Source organism: Macrobrachium rosenbergii, chromosome 48 (genome assembly GCF_040412425.1).
Source record: "Macrobrachium rosenbergii isolate ZJJX-2024 chromosome 48, ASM4041242v1, whole genome shotgun sequence".
Lineage (NCBI taxonomy): Eukaryota > Metazoa > Arthropoda > Malacostraca > Decapoda > Palaemonidae > Macrobrachium > Macrobrachium rosenbergii.
Window position 1 is genome coordinate 58,073,726 of NC_089788.1, and position 19,586 is coordinate 58,093,311.

At 37.4% G+C, this 19,586-nt stretch overlaps 1 protein-coding gene across 10 annotated transcripts in view; it reads left to right on the forward strand.

Moving 5' to 3' along the window:
* Positions 1-19,586, forward strand: part of spn-E (spindle E) — a 437,239-nt gene that overhangs the window by 65,580 nt on the left and 352,073 nt on the right. For all 10 annotated transcript variants that reach the window (XM_067091862.1, XM_067091856.1, XM_067091855.1 and 7 more), the window contains one exon: positions 15,950-16,150. In XM_067091862.1, coding sequence (XP_066947963.1) covers positions 15,950-16,150 — 201 coding nt within the window. The remainder of the gene's footprint in view (positions 1-15,949; positions 16,151-19,586) is intronic.

The following is a 19,586-nucleotide window of genomic DNA, read 5'->3' on the forward strand; positions in this document are numbered from 1 at the left end:
TTGAGTTGTCAAAGTCAAGTCTAGGGGACAGTGGTATTATACCAGGAAGTGGGGGAAAGGCTGTTTCTCCTTTTGGGGGACACCGATGGTGGATCTGTTCGCTACCAGTTTCAACAGGAAACTGGAAGTATTATTCTTAATAGCTGGATCCTTGGGCAGCAGCAGAAGGTGCATTCAACATCTGTAGGACAACCTGGGTGTTATGCCTTTCCACCCTGTTGCTTGATTTGGCAGGTAATCAACAGGGTAATGTGTTCCCAGAACCTCAGGATGACTTTGGTAGCACCCTTGTGGCCACACACTCCTAGAGAGATACCCCTTGGCACGATCTACTTTGCCAGCCTCATGTCAGAAGATATCATTAGTCCGTTGAGTCCCTATCACTTCATGGTTGGAGACTATCTAGTATCTCCTGCGAGCCAGAGGCTTTTCTCATAAAGCAGCATCAGAGATGTCCATATATCGTAGGAAATTGTCAACAGCAGTGTACCAGGAGAAGTGGGCAGTCTACTGTGATTGGTGTCGTCAATGGGTTTTTTCTCCAGTCGGAACGTCTGTTCTGCAAGTAGCTGACTTTCTTATTTTCCTATGTAGGGAAAAGCTCCTTTCTGTGTCCGCTGTTAAAGGCTGTAGGGCTGCTTTGGAAATGGTTCTTCATCTAAAAGGAGTGGGTCTCTCAAACTAATGGGAGATCTCTATGCTCTTACAAAGTTTTGAGCAATCTTGTCCCCGTAGGGAACTCAAGCCTCCTAGCTGGGATTTGACGCTGGTTCTGAGCAGCCTTACCCCGCCCCATATGAGCCTTTATGGGGTTCTTCAGATAGGGGAGCTTCATGGCCTCTCTATTGAGGTTAAGGGGCTGGAGCTTAGTGTCTTTCGAGTTAGTCCCGGAATTCGTTCCTAAGACTCAGAGTCCATCTGTTCCAGACGACAGATTCAAGTCCTCCTCGATTCTGTCCCTTGCAGGTTTTGTTGGTAACAATCCAAGTGAAATGCTCTTACGTCCAGTTCAGGCACTACGATTTTAAAAGAACTCGGTACCTCAGTCCTTAGTGCTGAAGGCTTAAGAATACCATCTCCTTTTGGCTACGGAGGTTATCAGAGATGCATATGCTTCTTCATCTAATGTAGTTGACAGCCTGTTATGACCTAGGGCTCATGATGTCAGGGGTCTAGGCCTTTCCATCGCTTTTAAGAAGACTATCGGTTCAGAGAGTTTTGATGGCTGGCACCAGTGCTCCTTGTGTGCATATTGTATTTAGTCTGGATGTTGATGTGGAAGGTATGGTGATTGTGGTGAATGGTCTTATTCCTTTCTCCTTTCCATTCTCTGCTCCAAACAAGAAGTGAAGAGGACAATCCTCAGCATGGGTCTCTCTAGATACAAGTGAGTTGGACAATCCTCAGCATGGATCTCTCTAGGTACAAGTGAGTTGGACATCGGTCTTTTCTTTACTTCTCAGACAATGAGCTAATCTCAGAAGTAGAACGCCATTCTGCCTTCGTTAAACAGACAGTTCTCCTAACCCTTAAACGCCGAAGCCCTATTTACAAAAACGTCTCCTCTCCGTATGCCGGCAGCCTCCCAGAGGTAGCGCCGAAGCGGAAAAAAAGTTTTTTTAAAAAAATCACAACGCGCTTAGTTTTTAAGATTAAGAGTTCATTTTTGGCTCCTATTTTTCTCATTGCCTGAAGTTTAGTATGCAACCATCAGAAATGAAAAAAATATCATATATAAATATTGGAATATATGACAGCAAAAAAAAAACTCGTATATAATTGTATACAAATCGCGCTGTAAGCAAAACGGTTAAAGCTAATGAGTTAATTTTTTTTAGTTGTATTGTACACTAAATTGCGATGATTTTGGTATATAACAGTTTGTAAAACGATTAAAGCAACACAGAGAAAATATTATCACAAAATGATGCATGAATCCGTAACACGCGGACGTAAAAAAAAGTCTTTTTAAAAAATTCACCATAAATCGAAATATTATGCTAGAGACTTTCCAATTGTTTCCAAATGAAGGAAATTGATTGAATATTACTAGACTGTAAGTTTTTTTAGCTTACAATTGCATTTTTTTACCATTTCGATCGAGTTAAAGTTGACCGAAGGTTGATTTTTTTCTATTTATCATTATTTATATGAAAATATTTCAAAAATGGTAAAAGCTAAAAGCATGATTTATTTTTTGTTGTATTCTACATAAAATTGTGCACATTTTGATGTATAACACTTTATGTAATGAATAATATAAAATGGCAAAAAAATTACAACAAGGTGACTCAAGAAATGCTAGGATTTTTAGCGGAGTTTGCTGCGCGCGGATGGAAGGAAAGTTTTTTTCAAAAATTCACCATAAATCTAAATATTGTGCCAGAGACTTTCCGTTTGTTGCAAAATGAAGGTAAAGGATTGATTGTTACTAGAATGTAAGAATTTTGGCTTATGATTGCGTTTTTCGAGCATTTCGATCGAGTCAAAGTTGACCGAAGGTTGATTTTTTCTATTTATCGTTATTTATATGAAAATATTTCAAAAATGGTAAAAGCTAAAAGCATGATTTATTTTTTGTTGTATTCTACATGAAATTGCGCACATTTTGATGTATAACACTTTATGTAACGAATAATATAAAATGGCGAAAAAATTAAGACAATGTGACTCAAGAAATGCTAGGATTTTTTGCGGAGCGAAGGAAAAAGTCTTTTTCAAAAATTCACCATAAATCGAAATATTGTGCTGGAGACTTTCCGTTTGTTGCAGAATAAAGGTAAATGATTGATTGTTACTCAAATGTAAGAATTTTGGCTTACGATTGCATTTTCGAGCATTTCGCAAAATTGACAATGTTAAAATTTTGTCAGTTATCGTGATTTAAATGAAAATATTTCAAAACTGTTAAGAGCTAAAATAATGATTTATTTTTTGTTGTATTCTACATGAAATTTCGCACATTTTGATGTATAACACTTTATGTAACGAATAATATAAAACAGCGAAAATCGGCTTTGTGACATCTCTGCAAACGTCCTGTTGCAGCATGAATACGCAAACACTCGCCAAAGTTCTGCAAAACACGGATGCGTCAAAAAATCGCTCTTGCAAGGTCCAACGCTGATGCTATCTGGTGCGAGAAGGAGGGAATTCGCGCATGCGCGTCTGGGTGACGCTTATAAACAAAACAACAGCTTGATCCGTGAACTCCCAGCATCCCTCAAGGCACGTGATTTGAAACCTTCCGCAAACTAGGCCTATAATTATTTTTCCGCGAATATTTAAAAAAAGCATTTTCAGTCGACGTATGCTACGTCCACTTGACATCCGACAGACAATTTTAGTCGACGTATGGTACGTCCATTAAGCGTTTAAGGGTTAATAGATCAAGGTAATTAACCCTTACGCCGAGCCTCTATTTACAAAAGTGTCTGTTGTATGCTGGCAGCGTTCAGGAGTTAGCGCCGAAGCGGAAAAAAAGTTTTTTTCAAAAAATCACAGTACGCTTAGTTTTTAAGATTGAGTTAATTTTTGGCTCCGTCTTTTGTCATTGCCTGAACTTTAGTATGCAACCATCAGAAATAAAAAAAAAGTATATCATTTTCATATATAAATATTGGAATATATGACCGCGAAAAAAAATTTCATATATAATTGTATAGAAATCGCGCTGTGAGCAAAACGGTTAAATCTAATGAGTTTTTTTTTTTCCGTTGTATTGTACAGTAAATTGCGATGATTTTGGTATATAACAAATTGTAAAACGATCAAAGCAACACAGAAAATATTATCACAAAATGATGCATGAATTCGTAACGCGCGGACGTAACAAGTTTTTTTCTAAAATTCACCATAAATCGAAATATTGTGCCAGAGACTTCCCGTTTGTTGCAATATGAAGGTAATTGATTGAAGATTACTTGACATTAAGTGTTTTAGCTTACAATTGCAGTTTTTTACCATTTCGGTCGAGTTAAAGTTGACCGAAGGTCGAATTTTTTCTATTTATCGTGATTTATATGAAAATATTTCAAAACTGATAAAAGCTACAACCATGAGTTATTTTTTGTTGTATTCTACATGAAATTGCGCACATTTTCATGTATAACACTTTATGTAACACCTAATATAAAATGGTGCAAACATTACGACAAAGTGACGAAAGGATTTCTGAAATTTTTGGCCAAGTTACCGCGCGCGGAGGTAATGAAAGTTTTTTCCAAAAATTCACCGTAAATCGAAATATTGTGCTAGAGACTTCCAATTTGTTGCAAAATGAAGGTAAATGATTGAATATTACTAGACTTAAGTGTTTTAGCTTAACAATAGCAGTTTTTGACCATTTCGGTCAAGTTAAAGTTGACCAAAGGTAAAATTTTTTCTATATCGTGATTTATATGAAAATATTTCAAAACTGATAAAAGCTACAACCATGATTTATTTTTTGTTGTATTCTACATGATATTGTGCACATTTTCATTTATAACACTTTATGTAAGGTCTAATATAAAACGGTGTGAAAATTACGACAAGGTGACTAAAGAAATTCTGAGATTTACAGCAGAGTTACCGCGAGCTGACGTAAGGAAAAAGTTTTTTTCAAAAATTCACCATAAATCGAAATATTGTGCTAGAGACTTCCAATTTGTTGCAAAATGAAGGTAATTGATTGAATGTTACTAGAATGTAAGAGTTTTAGCATACACTTGCAGTTTTCAATGATTTCGGTCGAGTCAAAGGTGACCGAAGGTTGAAATTTTGGCCCTTATTGTGATTTATATGAAAATATTTCTAAACTGATAAAAGCTACAACCATGAGTTATTTTTTGTTGTATTCTACATGAAATTGCGCACATTTTCATGTATAACACTTTATGTAACGCCTAATATAAAACGGTGCAAACATTATGACAAAGTGACGAAAGGATTTCTGAGATTTTTGGCCAAGTTACCGCGCGCGGAGGTAAGGAAAAAGTTTTTTTCAAAAATTCACCTTAAATCGAAATATTGTGCTAGAGACTTCCAATTTGTTGCAAAATGAAGCTAATTGGTTGAATATTACTAGACTGTAAGTGTTTTAGCTTAACAATAGCAGTTTTTGACCATTTCGGTCGAGTTAAAGTTGACCATAGGTCAAATTTTTTCTATTTATTGTGATTTATATGAAAATATTTCAAAACTGATAAACGCTAGAACCTGGATTTATTTTTTGTTGTATTCTACATGATATTGTGCACATTTTCATGTATAACACTTTATGTAAGGTCTAATATAAAACGGTGTGAAAATTACGACAAGGTGACTAAAGAAATTCTGAGATTTACAGCAGAGTTACCATGAGCGGACGTAATGAAAAAGTTTTTTTCAAAAATTCACCATAAATCGAAATATTGTGCTAGAGACTTCCCGTTTGTTGCAAAATGAAGGTAAATGATTGAATGTTACTAGAATGTAAGAGTTTTAGCTTACACTTGCATTTTTCAACGATTTCAGTCGAGTCAAAGGTGACTGAAGGTTGAAATTTTGGCCCTTATTGTGATTTATATGAAAATATTTCTAAACCGATAAAAGCTACAACCATGAGTTATTTTTTGTTGTATTCTACATGAAATTGCGCACATTTTCATGTATAACACTTTATGTAACGCCTAATATAAAACGGTGCAAACATTACGACAAAGTGACTAAAGAATTTCTGAGATTTTCGGCCGCGTTACCACTCGGACGTAAGGAAAAAGTTTTTTCACAAATTCACCATAAATCGAAATATTGTGCTAGAGACTTCCAATTTGTTGCAAATGAAGGTAAATGATTGAATATTACTAGAATGTAAGAGTTTTAGCTTACAATTGCATTTTTCTACCATTTCGGTCAAGTCAAAGTTGACTGAAGGTTGAAATTTTGGCACTTATCGTGATTTATTTGAAAATATTTCAAAACTGGCAAAAGCTACAACCATGGGTTGTTTTTTGTTGTATTTTACATGAAATTGCACACATTTTCCTATATAAAACGGTGCAAAAATTACAACAAAGTGATGAAAGAATTTCTGAGATTTTCGGCCGAGTTACCGCGCGCGGACATAAGGAAAAAATTTTTTTCAAAAATTCACCATAAATTGAAATATTGTGCTAGAGACTTTCAATTTGTTGCAAAATGAAGGTAAGTGATTGAATATTACTAGAATGTAAGAGTTTTAGCTTACAATTGCATTTTTCGACCATTTCGGTCGAGTCAAAGTTGACTGAAGGTTGAAACTTTGGCAGTTATCAAGATTTATATGAAAATATTTCAAAACTGATAAAAGCTACAAGCATGGGTTGTTTTTTGTTGTATTTACATGAAATTGCACACATTTTGATATGTAAAACTTTATGCAACGGCTAAAATAAAACGGTGCAAAAATTACGACAATGTGACGAAAGAATTTCTGAGATGCGTCGCTGATGCTCTGTATTGCGAGAAGAATGAAATTCACGCATGCGGGCTGGGTAACGCTTGTAAACAAAACAACAGCGTGATCCGTGAACTCCCAGCATCCCTCAAGGCATGTGATTTAAAATCTCGCAAACTAGGCCTATAACTATTTTTCCGCGAATATTTTTGTAGTCAATGTACCGTACGTCCACTCGGCACCCGACAGACAATTTTAGTCGACGTACGATACGTCCAGTCGGCGTTTAAGTGTTAACCTGTTGTGGGTTTTTCAATAGATACAAATCCTCTCATTCTTTTTGGAACACTGTGGAATCTTATTCCCTTCGTGGCAAAAGCTTAGATTTCTGGCTTCTAGGAAAACCTTTTCTCTTCTTGGTCAGAGGCTTTTAACTCCTCCTTATACTCCAACAACGGTCAGGAAGTTAGCCCAGGTGAGCCTGACCTACTATTATTCATTACTTACTTTTCCTTCCACCCATAAGGTAAGTCCCCAATGTAAAGGCTGAAGATTTTTATTCATATGGAAACAAATCACAAATTTTAATCAATTTGTGTTTTTCCTAACATAAAACCCGAGGCCTTTATGTTAATGGTCCACCTCAGCCACCCCTCATTCAGTTTTCCCTGGGCTAGAAGATCACTAGCAGTGTCACAGGATTCTTGGGGCCAAGCGAGATTAGGCTCCACCCACTGATTTGCCACATTGGGTGACACTAAGTATTCCTCCACCATACCTTGATACTATTACGCTGAATTTTTTCACAACCAGTATTCCAGCTGTGCAGGAGAATTTTCCAGTGTAAAGGCCTTAGGTTTGTATGTTAGGAAAAATACAAATGGATTAAAAATTATATTAACCCTTTAACGCCGAAGCCCTATTTTCAAAAACGTCTCCCGTATGCTGGCGGCCTCCGAGAGGTAGCGCCGAAGCGGAAAAAAAGTTTTTTTCAAAAAATCACAGCGGGCTTAGTTTTCAAGATTGAGTTCATTTTTGGCTCCTTTTTTTCTCATTGCCTGAAGTTTAGTATGCAATCATCAGAAATGAAAAAAATATCATTATCATATATAAATATAGGAATATATGACAGCGAAAAAAAAAAAACTCATATATAATTGTATACAAATCGCGGTGTAAGGAAAACGGTTAAAGCCGAGTTAATTTTTTTTGTATTGTACACTAAATTGCGATGATTTTGGTATATAACAGATTGTAAAACGATTAAAGCAACACAGAGAAAATATTATCACAAAATGATGCATGAATTCGTAATGTGCGGACGTAAAAAAAAGTTTTTTCAAAAATTCACCAAAAATCAAAATATTGTGCTAGAGACTTTCCAATTGTGCCAAAATGAAGGAAATTGATTGAATATTACTAGACTGTAAGTTTTTTTTTTAGCTTACAATTGCATTTTTGAACCATTTCGATCGAGTTAAAGTTGACCGAAGGTTGATTTTTTTCTATTTATCGTTATTTCGATGTAAATATTTAAAAACTGTGAAGAGCTAAAGGAATGATTTATTTTTTGTTGTATTCTACATGAAATTGCGCACATTTTGATGTATAACACTTTATGTAACGAATAATATGAAACGGCGAAAAAATTACGGCAAACTGACGCAAGAAATGCCACGATTTTCAGCGGAGTGTGCGTGCGTGGAGCGGAGGAAATTATTTTTTTCAAAAATTCACCAAAAATCTAAATATTGTGCTAGAGACTTTCCGTTTGTTGCAAAATGAAGGTAAGTGATTGATTGTTACTCGAATGTAATAATTATGGCTTACGAATGCGTTTTCGATCATTTCGGTCGAGTCAAAGTTGACCGAACGTTAAAATTTTGTCAGTTATCGTGATTTAAATGAAAATATTAAAAACTGTGAAGAGCTAAAGGAATGATTTTTTTTTGTATTCTACATGAAATTGCGCACATTTTGATGTATAACACTTTATGTAACGAATAATATGAAAGGGCGAAAAAATTACGGCAAGCTGACGCAAGAAATGCCACGATTTTCAGCTGATTCCGCGCGCGGAGCGGAGGAAATTATTTTTTTCAAAAATTCACCAAAAATCTAAATATTGTGCTAGAGACTTTCTGTTTGTTGCAAAATGAAGGTAAATGATTGATTGTTACTCAAATGTAATAATTATGGCTTACAAATGCGTTTTTCGATCATTTCGGTCGAGTCAAAGTTGACCGAACGTTAAAATTTTGTCAGTTATCGTTATTTCGGCGAAAATATTAAAAACCTGTGAAGAGCTAAAGGAATGATTTATTTTTTGTTGTATTCTACATGAAATTGCGCACATTTTGATGTATAACACTTTATGTAACGAATAATATGAAACGGCGAAAAAATTACGGCAAGCAGACGCAAGAAATGCCAGGATTTTCAGCGGATTCTGTGCATGCGGAGCGAAGGAAAATTTTTTTTTCAAAAATTCACCAAAAATCTAAATATTGTGCTAGAGACTTTCCGTTTGTTGCAGAATGAAGGTAAATGATTGATTGTTACTCGAATGTAATAATTATGGCTTACGGATGCGTTTTTCGATCATTTCGGTCGAGTCAAAGTTGACTGAAGGTTGATTTTTTTCTATTTATCGTTATTTCGATGTAAATATTAAAAAACTGTGAAGAGCTAAAGGAATTATATATTTTTTGTTGTATTCTACATGAAATTGCGCACATTTTGATGTATAACACTTTATGTAACGAATAATATGAAACGGCGAAAAAATTACGGCAAACTGACGCAAGAAATGACAGCATTTTCAGCGGAGTCAGCGTGCGATGGAGCGGAGGAAATTATTTTTTCAAAAATTCACCAAAAATCTAAATATTGTGCTAGAGACTTTCCGTTTGTTGCAAAATGAAGGTAAAGGATTGAATATCACCAGAATATGAGATTTTTTGCTTTGAAAGAGACCCAAGTAAAAAAAAATTATATATATATATATATATATATATATATATATATATATATATATAATATATATATATATATATATATATATATATATATATATATATATATATATATATATATATATATATATATATATATATATATATATATATATATATATATATATATATATATATATATATATACATATATATATACATATATATACTACATATATACAGACATTCATACATACACATATAAATTATATTGTTTTTTACTTTGTTACGAAAACATAACTGAAAGGAATGGTTGTGAAAAACTTTGTTTTTGCATAAAACGAAATTATACAAAACAGCAATGAATACAGATATGTAAAAACTTGTAATAAATATAAAACTAAAAATAAATTCAATGCAGAATACTCACTCGTAAATATAAAACTAAAAAAAAAATAAATGCAGAATACTCACTCGTAATCCTGACTCTTCGTGCTGTTTCTTGTTTTCTCCCTCCTCCATTGAAGAGTCTTGCATTTTTTTCCTCCCGACATGACAGGGCACAAGCGGAGGGGAGACGCGCCGCCTTACTGCTGGTGGGCCGCCCTTGGCGAAGCTCGCTGCCCTCCCGTGTCGCTCGGGCAGGCGCACTCCAATAAATAACCGCATTGTGGTACCTGCGGTTACACTCATCCAACCTGCAAAGTGCTACCTTGCAGGTGCGACACACGTACCGGCTGTCTCTCCTCTTGCCATTCATATGGCACACCCGGCACCGTTTCTGTTTGCCCTTCGATGAGCTCCAGTGTGTGATCTCCTGGCTGCAGCCGACACACAGGGTCGGCTACCCGACGGGACACTGGAATTCGAGGGGTGGCGGCACCTTCAGGGGCGGCGGCATCTTCAGGGGCGGCGTCATCATCAAGGTCAGCGGCAGCAGGGGCGGCGCCGGCAGGATGAGGAATTATGATGTCGGGGTATCTCACGACATCTGACCTTTCCTCTCGCGGCAGAGCTGGAGCTCGGGGCAGGGGGGCGCCGTTGGAAGGCCACTCCTCCAGATCGAAGTTGATGAGGGCATTCCCAGCCACCTCAAGAAACTGGATGTGGGTCACCCTCTGAGCGTCCGAATTATACCCATAGTAAATGATGTAGGCATTCTGGAGGGCCAACTGAAGGAGGTATTTGAGGAGCTTCTGTGTCCACCTCCTGGTTCTCTTGGCGAAGGGATAATACTGGATGAGTTGATCAAAGAGATCAACTCCTCCCATGTGCCTGTTGTAGTGCCCGATAACAGTAGGGCGTTGGACACGAAAACTCCTCATACGTAATTTTCGGCCCTGCGGCGCGTGTCTTCTTCCGCTGGGTGATCTCTTCTTGGATGGGCTCATGACTCGTCGTAATCATGGGCACGAGTCGGACCCCCTTCCAACAGATGATGAAGACATCTCCCTTCCGCTGCCACTCTGTCTCTCCTCTTTCAAGATGTTGCGGGTGGCTAGCAAACCTCTTGAGGACATTCGGGGCCCCACGCACCAACCGAAGGGTACCACTGACGTGCACACCTGCTTCATACAGTTCCTGGGCCAGGGATACCGAGTTATAATAATTATCCATAAACAGGTGGTATCCCTGGTTACGGAAACGATTCACAAGACCGAAGACAGTGTCTTTAGCATGGAGAAGACCCCAGAATACACCAAGAAGTCCACGACGTATCCAGTGTTGGCATCCGTAATAAAAAATAACTTTACACCATACTTCTTTGGCTTCTTCGGGTTGTACACTTTGATACTTAGACGCCCTTTGTATGGCATCATACCCTCATCCAAAGAAAGGTTCTTCGAAGGAACCATGAGAGTCTGGCACCGTTCACGAATGAACTCCAACACTGGGCGGACTAAGATGAGGCGGTCGGGGTTATTCCGGTGTATAGCCCTTCGGTTGAAGGCGTTGAAATACCTGTCCAACGCCAGGAAACTATCACGGACATAATGCCGGCCACATTAGGCATACTTAAAAAAATTCCGCCCCAATATTGCCTGACGTCAGCAGCAGGCATCATCCCAAAGAATATGTGGAGCCCCAAAAGTGCGCCATGTCCATGAGGTTGCAGCCCCGCCAGCGGTGCGACAACGTCGTCCGCAATTCCTCACGGCAGTACCGAGCGTAATCTACCGTCTCCACAACCAGGAATTCAAGTAATTCCCGCGTCAGGAAAAGCTGAATGAACCCCAGTACCGTGAGAGGCACAGGGACGGTCAGTCCAGGTACTGCCGTGAATGGGTGCATGTTAGGTGGGGTGGGGTCCTCCAACCACCCCTCATCACTTTCGGACGAACGGCCTTCACCTGAGCTGCCGCGACGTTGCGACCTTCTACGGGTTTGCGCTTGCGCACGCGCACGTGCACGGGCACGTCTTCGCACTCTCACACTCCCAGCTGGGCCGTCTCCTTCACTTTCCCCATCACTTTCTGTTTCGTCCCCACCAGCCACAATCGAGTCATCGTCTTCCTCCTCCAACTCACTTTCTCCCTCGTAGGCACTAAACCCACTAAACTCTAATTCACTTTCCTGCTGAGGATCCCGTACGGACATTGGTGGCAAATATTCGTCATCGCTGACGTCAGGCGTTATGTCGTCATCGCTAGATGACCAACTACCACTGAAATCAGGACTTTCGTCCTGCTCTCGATCGAGCTCCAACAAGTACTCATCAATGTCCTTTTGTTGGAGGTCTCCCAAATGTTTTCGGATGCCCCTCAGGACACCCCGATGCTTCCTAGGGGTCGTAAAAGGAACGGGATGTGGTCCTTGGTCGCCATAGGTCACACGTGGCCGAACAACACGCTGCTGAGAAGCTGGGTCACTCTGGTTGCTGGGTCCTTCTCCAGCATCCAAGTCCAAAACTCGCCTCACACGCTCACTCCCGACAGGCAATGTGCATATTTTTCACGCTCCTGACGCCTTTGCGACATCTCTGCAAACGTTCTGTTGCAGCACGAATTCGCTAACACTCGCAAAGTTCAGCAAAACACGTCTGCGTCAAAATATCGCCCCTCAAGGCGCTACTCTGATGCTCTCTGATGCGAGATGGGGGAAATTCGCGCATGCGCGTCTGGGTGACGCTCAGAAACAAAACAGCAGCTGGATCCGTGAACTCCCAGCATCCGCCGAGGCGCGGGATTTGAAATCTTCCGCAAACTAGGCCTATAATTATTTTTCCGCGAATATTTAAAAAAAGCATTTTCAGTCGACGTTTGCAACGTCCACTCGGCATTCGACAGACAATTTTGGACGACGTTTAAAACGTCCAACAGGCGTGTAAGGGTTAACTACATCATGTATCTGCTCTTTCTGTAAAGAGTAAATTAGAAGATTTACTCATGTTGTCACAAAGAAGTAAATCAAGGAAAGGTAATTGAAATTCATTTTCATTTTCTAAAGTAAATTTGATAGACACAACATAGCTGTTCATTAAATTAAGAATCTGAAAGCTTCTTCGTTGTATTTACAAACCATGAAAACGTCATTCACATGCCATACTCACCCAAATTTACAGCTTCATCACCTCAGGCAATATATTAACATGGATTTTCTAAAAATATATATATATATATATATATATATATATATATATATATATATATATATATATATATATATATATATATATATATATATATTTATATATATATATGTGTGTGTGTGTGTGTGTGTGTGTGTGTGTGTGTGTGTGTGTGTGTGTGTGTGTGTGTGTGTGTGTGTGTGTTAGCCAGAACTGGGGAAAGTGTGAAGAAGCCATTGAGACTACCATGTTTTATTGATAAAAAAGAACCTCCAGATTAAAAGATTGTCTGTACAACAGAAATAATTTTTTTAGACAATTTACAAATAGGCAGCAATGGTGTAAAAATTTTGTTTGCGAATTTGGTAAGAGTTTCTGATACAAAATTGAAAGTACATTTTTATACCAAGAAACTATGCTGTATGGACAACCTGTGTACAATGCTTGATTTGATTAATCTTCCCTATGAAATCCATACTGTGCTTCAGGTGACACCAGAGGTGAAACATTGTTGGGATATTTTGCTATCATGTTTTAGGAATTGTATCTACTGTATTTGAATAAAATAGTACATAAGCCTTTTTCATTACCTTTTCCTTGAAAATACCCTTCATTTTGATCTGTTGTTTTTGAGTCTATACAAACAGGTGTGATGTGGCGATATATTACCTCAGTAGCATTGAATAAAAAGTAGGAAGTCAATGTAATACTAGTAAAATTATAATAGACTAATATATGGAGTATTTGGGACAAATTGTTCAACATCAATCTGGCATCTGCAGTTGCTGAAATGCACTAAAATCAGTAACAAAAATGCTATAACATTTTTTAATTAATAAAAATGCATTTTCTTCTGTACAACTGGCTGCACATACAATAATGTTTCCAGTATTAATGGAAGGGTTTGGGGAGGAGAGTCATCAGCTGACACAAGAGAAGAACTGGCTGCGTATACTAGCAAAAATGGAACTCATGATATTCAGGACATTAAACTTCATTTTATCCATTTCATTGCCACCTGAGTGGCAATTTAATGCATTCTAACCCAACCACTTTGTGATATGGCCAGATTAATGATTTTGCCATATCACAAAGTCGTTGGGTTAGAATTTATTTAGTGGCAATGAAATGGATGAAATGAAGTTTTTAATATGCATATCATGAGTTCCACTTTGCTAGTACTAATGCTGTGCTTACGAAGCATCCATTTGTTCTCTTGTGTCAGTTGATGACTCTCCTCCCCTAAACCCTTCAGTTTATATTGGAAACATTAATGTATGTACAGCCAGTTGTACAGAAGAAAATGCCTTTTTATTAATTAATGTTATAGTAATTTTGTTACTGATTTTTGTGCATTTCAGCAACCAGCAGCCTAGTTTTTTTTTCAGTTATTTTGTCTCGGTTAATCTCTATGTTTTCAGTACATATCAGAGATATGTTGGTGGAGCCTCGATGGCACAGTCGGTTACAGCAGCAGCTTCGGACTTCGTAGAGGTCTGTGGCGCTGGTTCAAATCCGCAGCCGACTGATCAGAGAGGCGGACACTTTGCTATCCGTGTAGACACCCCGGGATTATGTATGTAATCAACGGATAGGTTTGCTTTAAAAGCAAATGGGTGTTACAGACTAAATACACCCACAAAACAAAGCCACTACAACATCTAAAAACATAAACATCTCACACGTCTCGAACTCGACCTACCCGGCGCAACAACTTCGCTGCTGAGAGAAAGGGCATTGGGTCTGGTATGATACATGTAACATACGCTACGGGGTCTAAGCGATGTCAGGCAGGGCAGCCGATCGAGACTACGGTCTACCCCAAAGCCAAATCAAAAGTCCTTCAAAAGAAGGCCTCATGCCTACCCCATACAAAAATGGGAAAAAAGCATGTTAAAAGAAAAAAAAAAAGATCAGAGATATGTTGATATGCAAATCTCTCTCTCTCTCTCTCTCTCTCTCTCTCTCTCTCTCTCTCTCTCTCTCTCTCTCTCTCTCTCTCTCTCTCTCTCTACTGTAGACCTGTTTTTATATAAATTAGCTTTAAGTCAGAAGGTAATGCTATTAGAAGTTGTATTTTTGTTATTGATCTCAGGAGCATTTTAGTAACCAACAACTAAGATTTTTTCGTTTGTATTGTTTTCAGCCACCTGAAGTCTCTGTTGACCACTATTGAGCTACCAAGAGTATGATTGCCTCTTACACATTCTTTTACACGTAAATTGAGCACTTTATCAGAACTTTATCAAATTCATAACTTTTTCCGTCTTTCATTGTCTTTGTCTTACACAGCTGTTTCTTTGAATTACTGCTAGCATAGAAATTTAACTAACTTTGTTTCTGTTTCTTTGTCATAAACAGTCAGAGCAAATGTATAATTCAAATAAGCTTCTCACAGAAACACTGCTTTCAAGGTTTTCCAGAAGTTTAACTTCATCTTTTAACAGAGTACTGTACTATGTTTGCATTTTACCTTTAGAAGTTAGAACACTTATGTGAGTGATAATGGTCCCTGTTAGTACATTGTTTTTCATGTAAGCCGAGGGAGTTTCTGATTGAAAGCTTAATAAGTCAGATGAAATGGAGATTAAAGTGAGAACAAATTAGAATTAAAAACCATCAAAGATAAAAAGTAGCCTAGTTATTCTGTGCACTTTAATTTAGTTGAAGTATTTTTGCATAGACCTACCATTAACACCCTCCAGACAATCCCAACACCATGTTTGCCTCTCAGGCTTGAGTTATATTGAGTGCAGATTTTATACAAATGCGTGTAAACAGTAGTTTATTTTAAAAGTGTATTGAATTATCCATATAGTGTTGAACAGTATGAACCCACTTCATTTATACATTGTAGTACCTTGCCTGATATATTAATTGAAATACAAGACTGTACTGTGTACAATATTTTGGCTGTTAAGTCAAAGGCAAGGCTAAGTATGTAATACAGTGTTTGCAGAGTGTCCAGTTTGGCCATACTGTATATGTTCAGTACATAATTTTACTTTTTTATTCGTATTCTGTTTACAGTTCCAGAGAAATTTGGAAAGTATTGCCCCTCGCAACAAGAGAAGAGAAACAATGGATGATATAGAAGAAGTTTCAAAAGCAGGAAGTCATGCTGAATTTGATGAAGAAAGACAGAATCGGAAGACCCAAGTATATTTGCATTATGATTTTTCATTTGACCAGAGGAACACCAACCTACCCATTTTTAAATACCAAAAAGAAGTAAGTGTAGTATTTATGACATTTTCTTTAAATATGAGCTTTCAGTACAAATGTTTTTGATATCTGACATAAGTGATTGAGACGTATCACCTTTAAAAACATTAGGAAAAGATTGTGGAAAAGGAAGTATTCATGATTTGAATTGCTTTTCTTATTTTACAGTCTGTTATTAAAAGCTCTCATATTTGCTAATTTTTCCAGTTAAATTTAACACCATTTTTGTCATTTTTCAACTTTAATTTGGGAAAATATTCACACATATAAATAAAGAAGTAAGCACCGTATATTTCCGCGTATAAGACGACCTTTAAATCATAAAAGTCTCCCCTAAAAATTGGGGGCGTCTTATACTACCATTCTAAAAATCAAACCTTGGATTCTAAGTGATGTTTATCAGTAAACTAGCCACAGCCTCGGTGCAATAACCACCGACGTACATGAAAAGATTCACATTATAAAATTAATTGATAGTAAAGGTAATAAAACCATTTTTACCCTATATATTATTGGCATATCTTCATAATAAATAGCCTATTCAAGGACTAATTCCATATCAGTGAAATCAACTTTTATCTATATGAGGCCAGGCAGCTGACAAAATGGTTGTGCTCACAGCAACCTTTATCAATTGGTAACGTGGTGTAATTACGGTAGTAATAACATGTAGGATAACATAATATTCATTTTTCATTAAAAATTCAGGCTGTTTGTAACTGTTTAGAATAATTCAGTCATACGAATAATAATTATTTATTATAATTATCATACTTTGTCGTATTGTTGTTAGGGGTTGCTTGTGATTGGCGATGGAAAAATAAACAAAACAATGGTTTCCCTTTTAGGCAACGTGTAGAAAAAACATGATATAGAATCAACTTTGTCATTTCGTTTATCGTATGTACTCGTTAAAGCGCAATCTCGTTCATCATGTGACCCTCAAATTTTCACCCATAAGAAATTATTTTATCATGCATCTCGTGTATCATGCGAGTTTCTTTTTTGAAAGATCAGATTACTCTGGACTAACCTCTTTTGCTCCATCACATTCAATTTGTAATAATTGTAGGGGCCAAGAGTGCAGTAAGGAGAAAACATGTAATGAATGGAGAAGCAGTGGAAAGTGCTTGGATCTCACTTGGATAAGTTACAAAGGGATAGGAAGAGGAAAGCAGCTTCTAGAGCCGAGAAACAATTACTTAGCCTAGAAACCACTCCTAAACCTAGTTTAGAAGCTAGTCCTGCTATTTCTTCTACTCCTGTTCCCACTTTTTCTCCTAATACTGGCCCTCCTACTATTCATCCACCTACCCCCCTGCCTGGCTCCCTTGCCTCTGACCCTATTGCCATTGCCAGTCTTGAATCTAGGTTCAATAAGAAGATAGGTCTTGTAGTTAGTACAATGGCGGAATTGGGAGAGTCACTGTAAGTGCTTATGGACAAAGTTTTTACAGAAAAAGTGATGTGTGACAGTGTAGTGCAAGTGGAGGAGGTGGCGACTCGTCCAGTCAGTTCTCCTAGACCAAGGTCCCTGTCATACAGTACAGTAAACCCCCCGTATTCACTTGGGATGTGTACCACAACCCCCTGTGAATACTTAAAACCCTTCTAAAAACACTAAGAACGTTCCAAAAAACTCATTAAAAATACTTATACACATGTTATCCTAGTTACAATGAGGTTAGGTTCCAAAAAACCCATCTTTTGTTGGAAAAAACATATCTCGAATATAGCCTAGCTTACACTAGGGTATTCAGTACCATGTATACATATATGGTAGCGTAACCTACACTATAGAGTATACTCTATACATACACGGTATAGTAATTATTAATATCGACTAATTCTGGAGGTTCATGCAGAGTGACTTATGATAATTCAATAAAAAGAGAAATTGAATAACAAACAAAAATTAGTTTAGCCTACACTATGGTATATTGTATACATATACCGTAGTGTAACCTACATTAGAACGTACTCTGTATTCACATATCGTATTATACGAACGTCAGCATAACGATTATGCATCTTCTCCATGGATCTTTTAAAATATTATGCCTTAATTCACTGTATCCAATAATATTGTATATATTCTTACATTGCTTTTGTATTATAAATTGCGATTATAGCGATCAATATTTTGGTTTTGAAATTGTTTACACGGTGTTCATTTCACCGTATTTAACCAAGACCACTTTATTTAACTCAGTTCAGAGCGCTTTTCTTGCTTCTAGTTAGCGTAAATGAATCTTTAGATACTGTACTTTATTTATATGGGGCAAGGTTATTTTTCGTTATACGAAGTGTTTTTAAGTCAAAATGTAACTTAAATACGTCTTGTTATGAAGTTAATTTAGCTATTATTTTCGTTAATAGATGACATTGGCCGTTTGGGGGCATTTGTTTTGTGTAAAACAAATCAAGATTCTGTTCGCTATTTTCACTTGATTTCATCACAACACGAGCTTTACGTATTTATCGTTCATTGGCATAAAAATAGCAGTAATGCGTTCTTTCATGCCCAGTAGTTTTGATTAAAATACTTGCTCTCCGATTTTAATTACGGTCGAGTTTCATCCATGACGCTGATGCACGATAATGTACTGTATAGTCATTAGCAGCTTAAACATTGTCTTCTCAGCTTCAGCTACAACTTGCAGCCTAAATTTAGCAGTATATTTCCTTGCCAATCTTTTATCCATATCAAATAAGGGTATAATGTAAAAATATATCAGTCCTATTCTATTTAATGTCATTTGTACTATAACTTATGGTAATTGTGTATTACTGTACGATGGTTGAAATATTAGCAAAAGGGCTGTTGTTATCCGATTCGGTGAAGTAAAACTAGTTTCTCGTTCGGTTGTTTATGGCTATATGCATTTATGCGAGAATATAACGTTACTAACAATACTTTTATCATTTCTTTTACTTTTTTAACTAGAAGATGGGATAAAGAGATGGAGGAAAAAAAAAAGGTCTATTGTAATTTGGTCTCTCGCTGCCTGATTGTACGCTGCTGCCTATGCCCTTGTGAAATTTAAAAATATTTTCATTATAATGTCTTACCAAAACACTGTAAAAGCTTTTATCTCTTAAATTCGACACGTCCGAGATATAAATTTTCAAACTTTGTTTGGAACGCTGATATAATTGGCGGGAGACCCAACCCCACTGGATGCCGGTGGGAAAGGAGTGGAAGGCAACATACCCAGTAAACAACCCCAGTTTCAATCTCGGGCATATTGTGAACGCATCTCGCGCGTCCGTTCGTCTCAAACTGTTTGGTTTACTTCATCTCGTTGCGCTTCTTTCTGGCGTCTCTTTTTAGTGAAGTACTCAATATCCTGTTTGTTAACCTAGCTAGCGTAGCTCTGTGAATTTGGTAGCTATGTCGGATTCCAGTTTCTTTGGAGCTAGAGTTTGCACAGGGAATTTG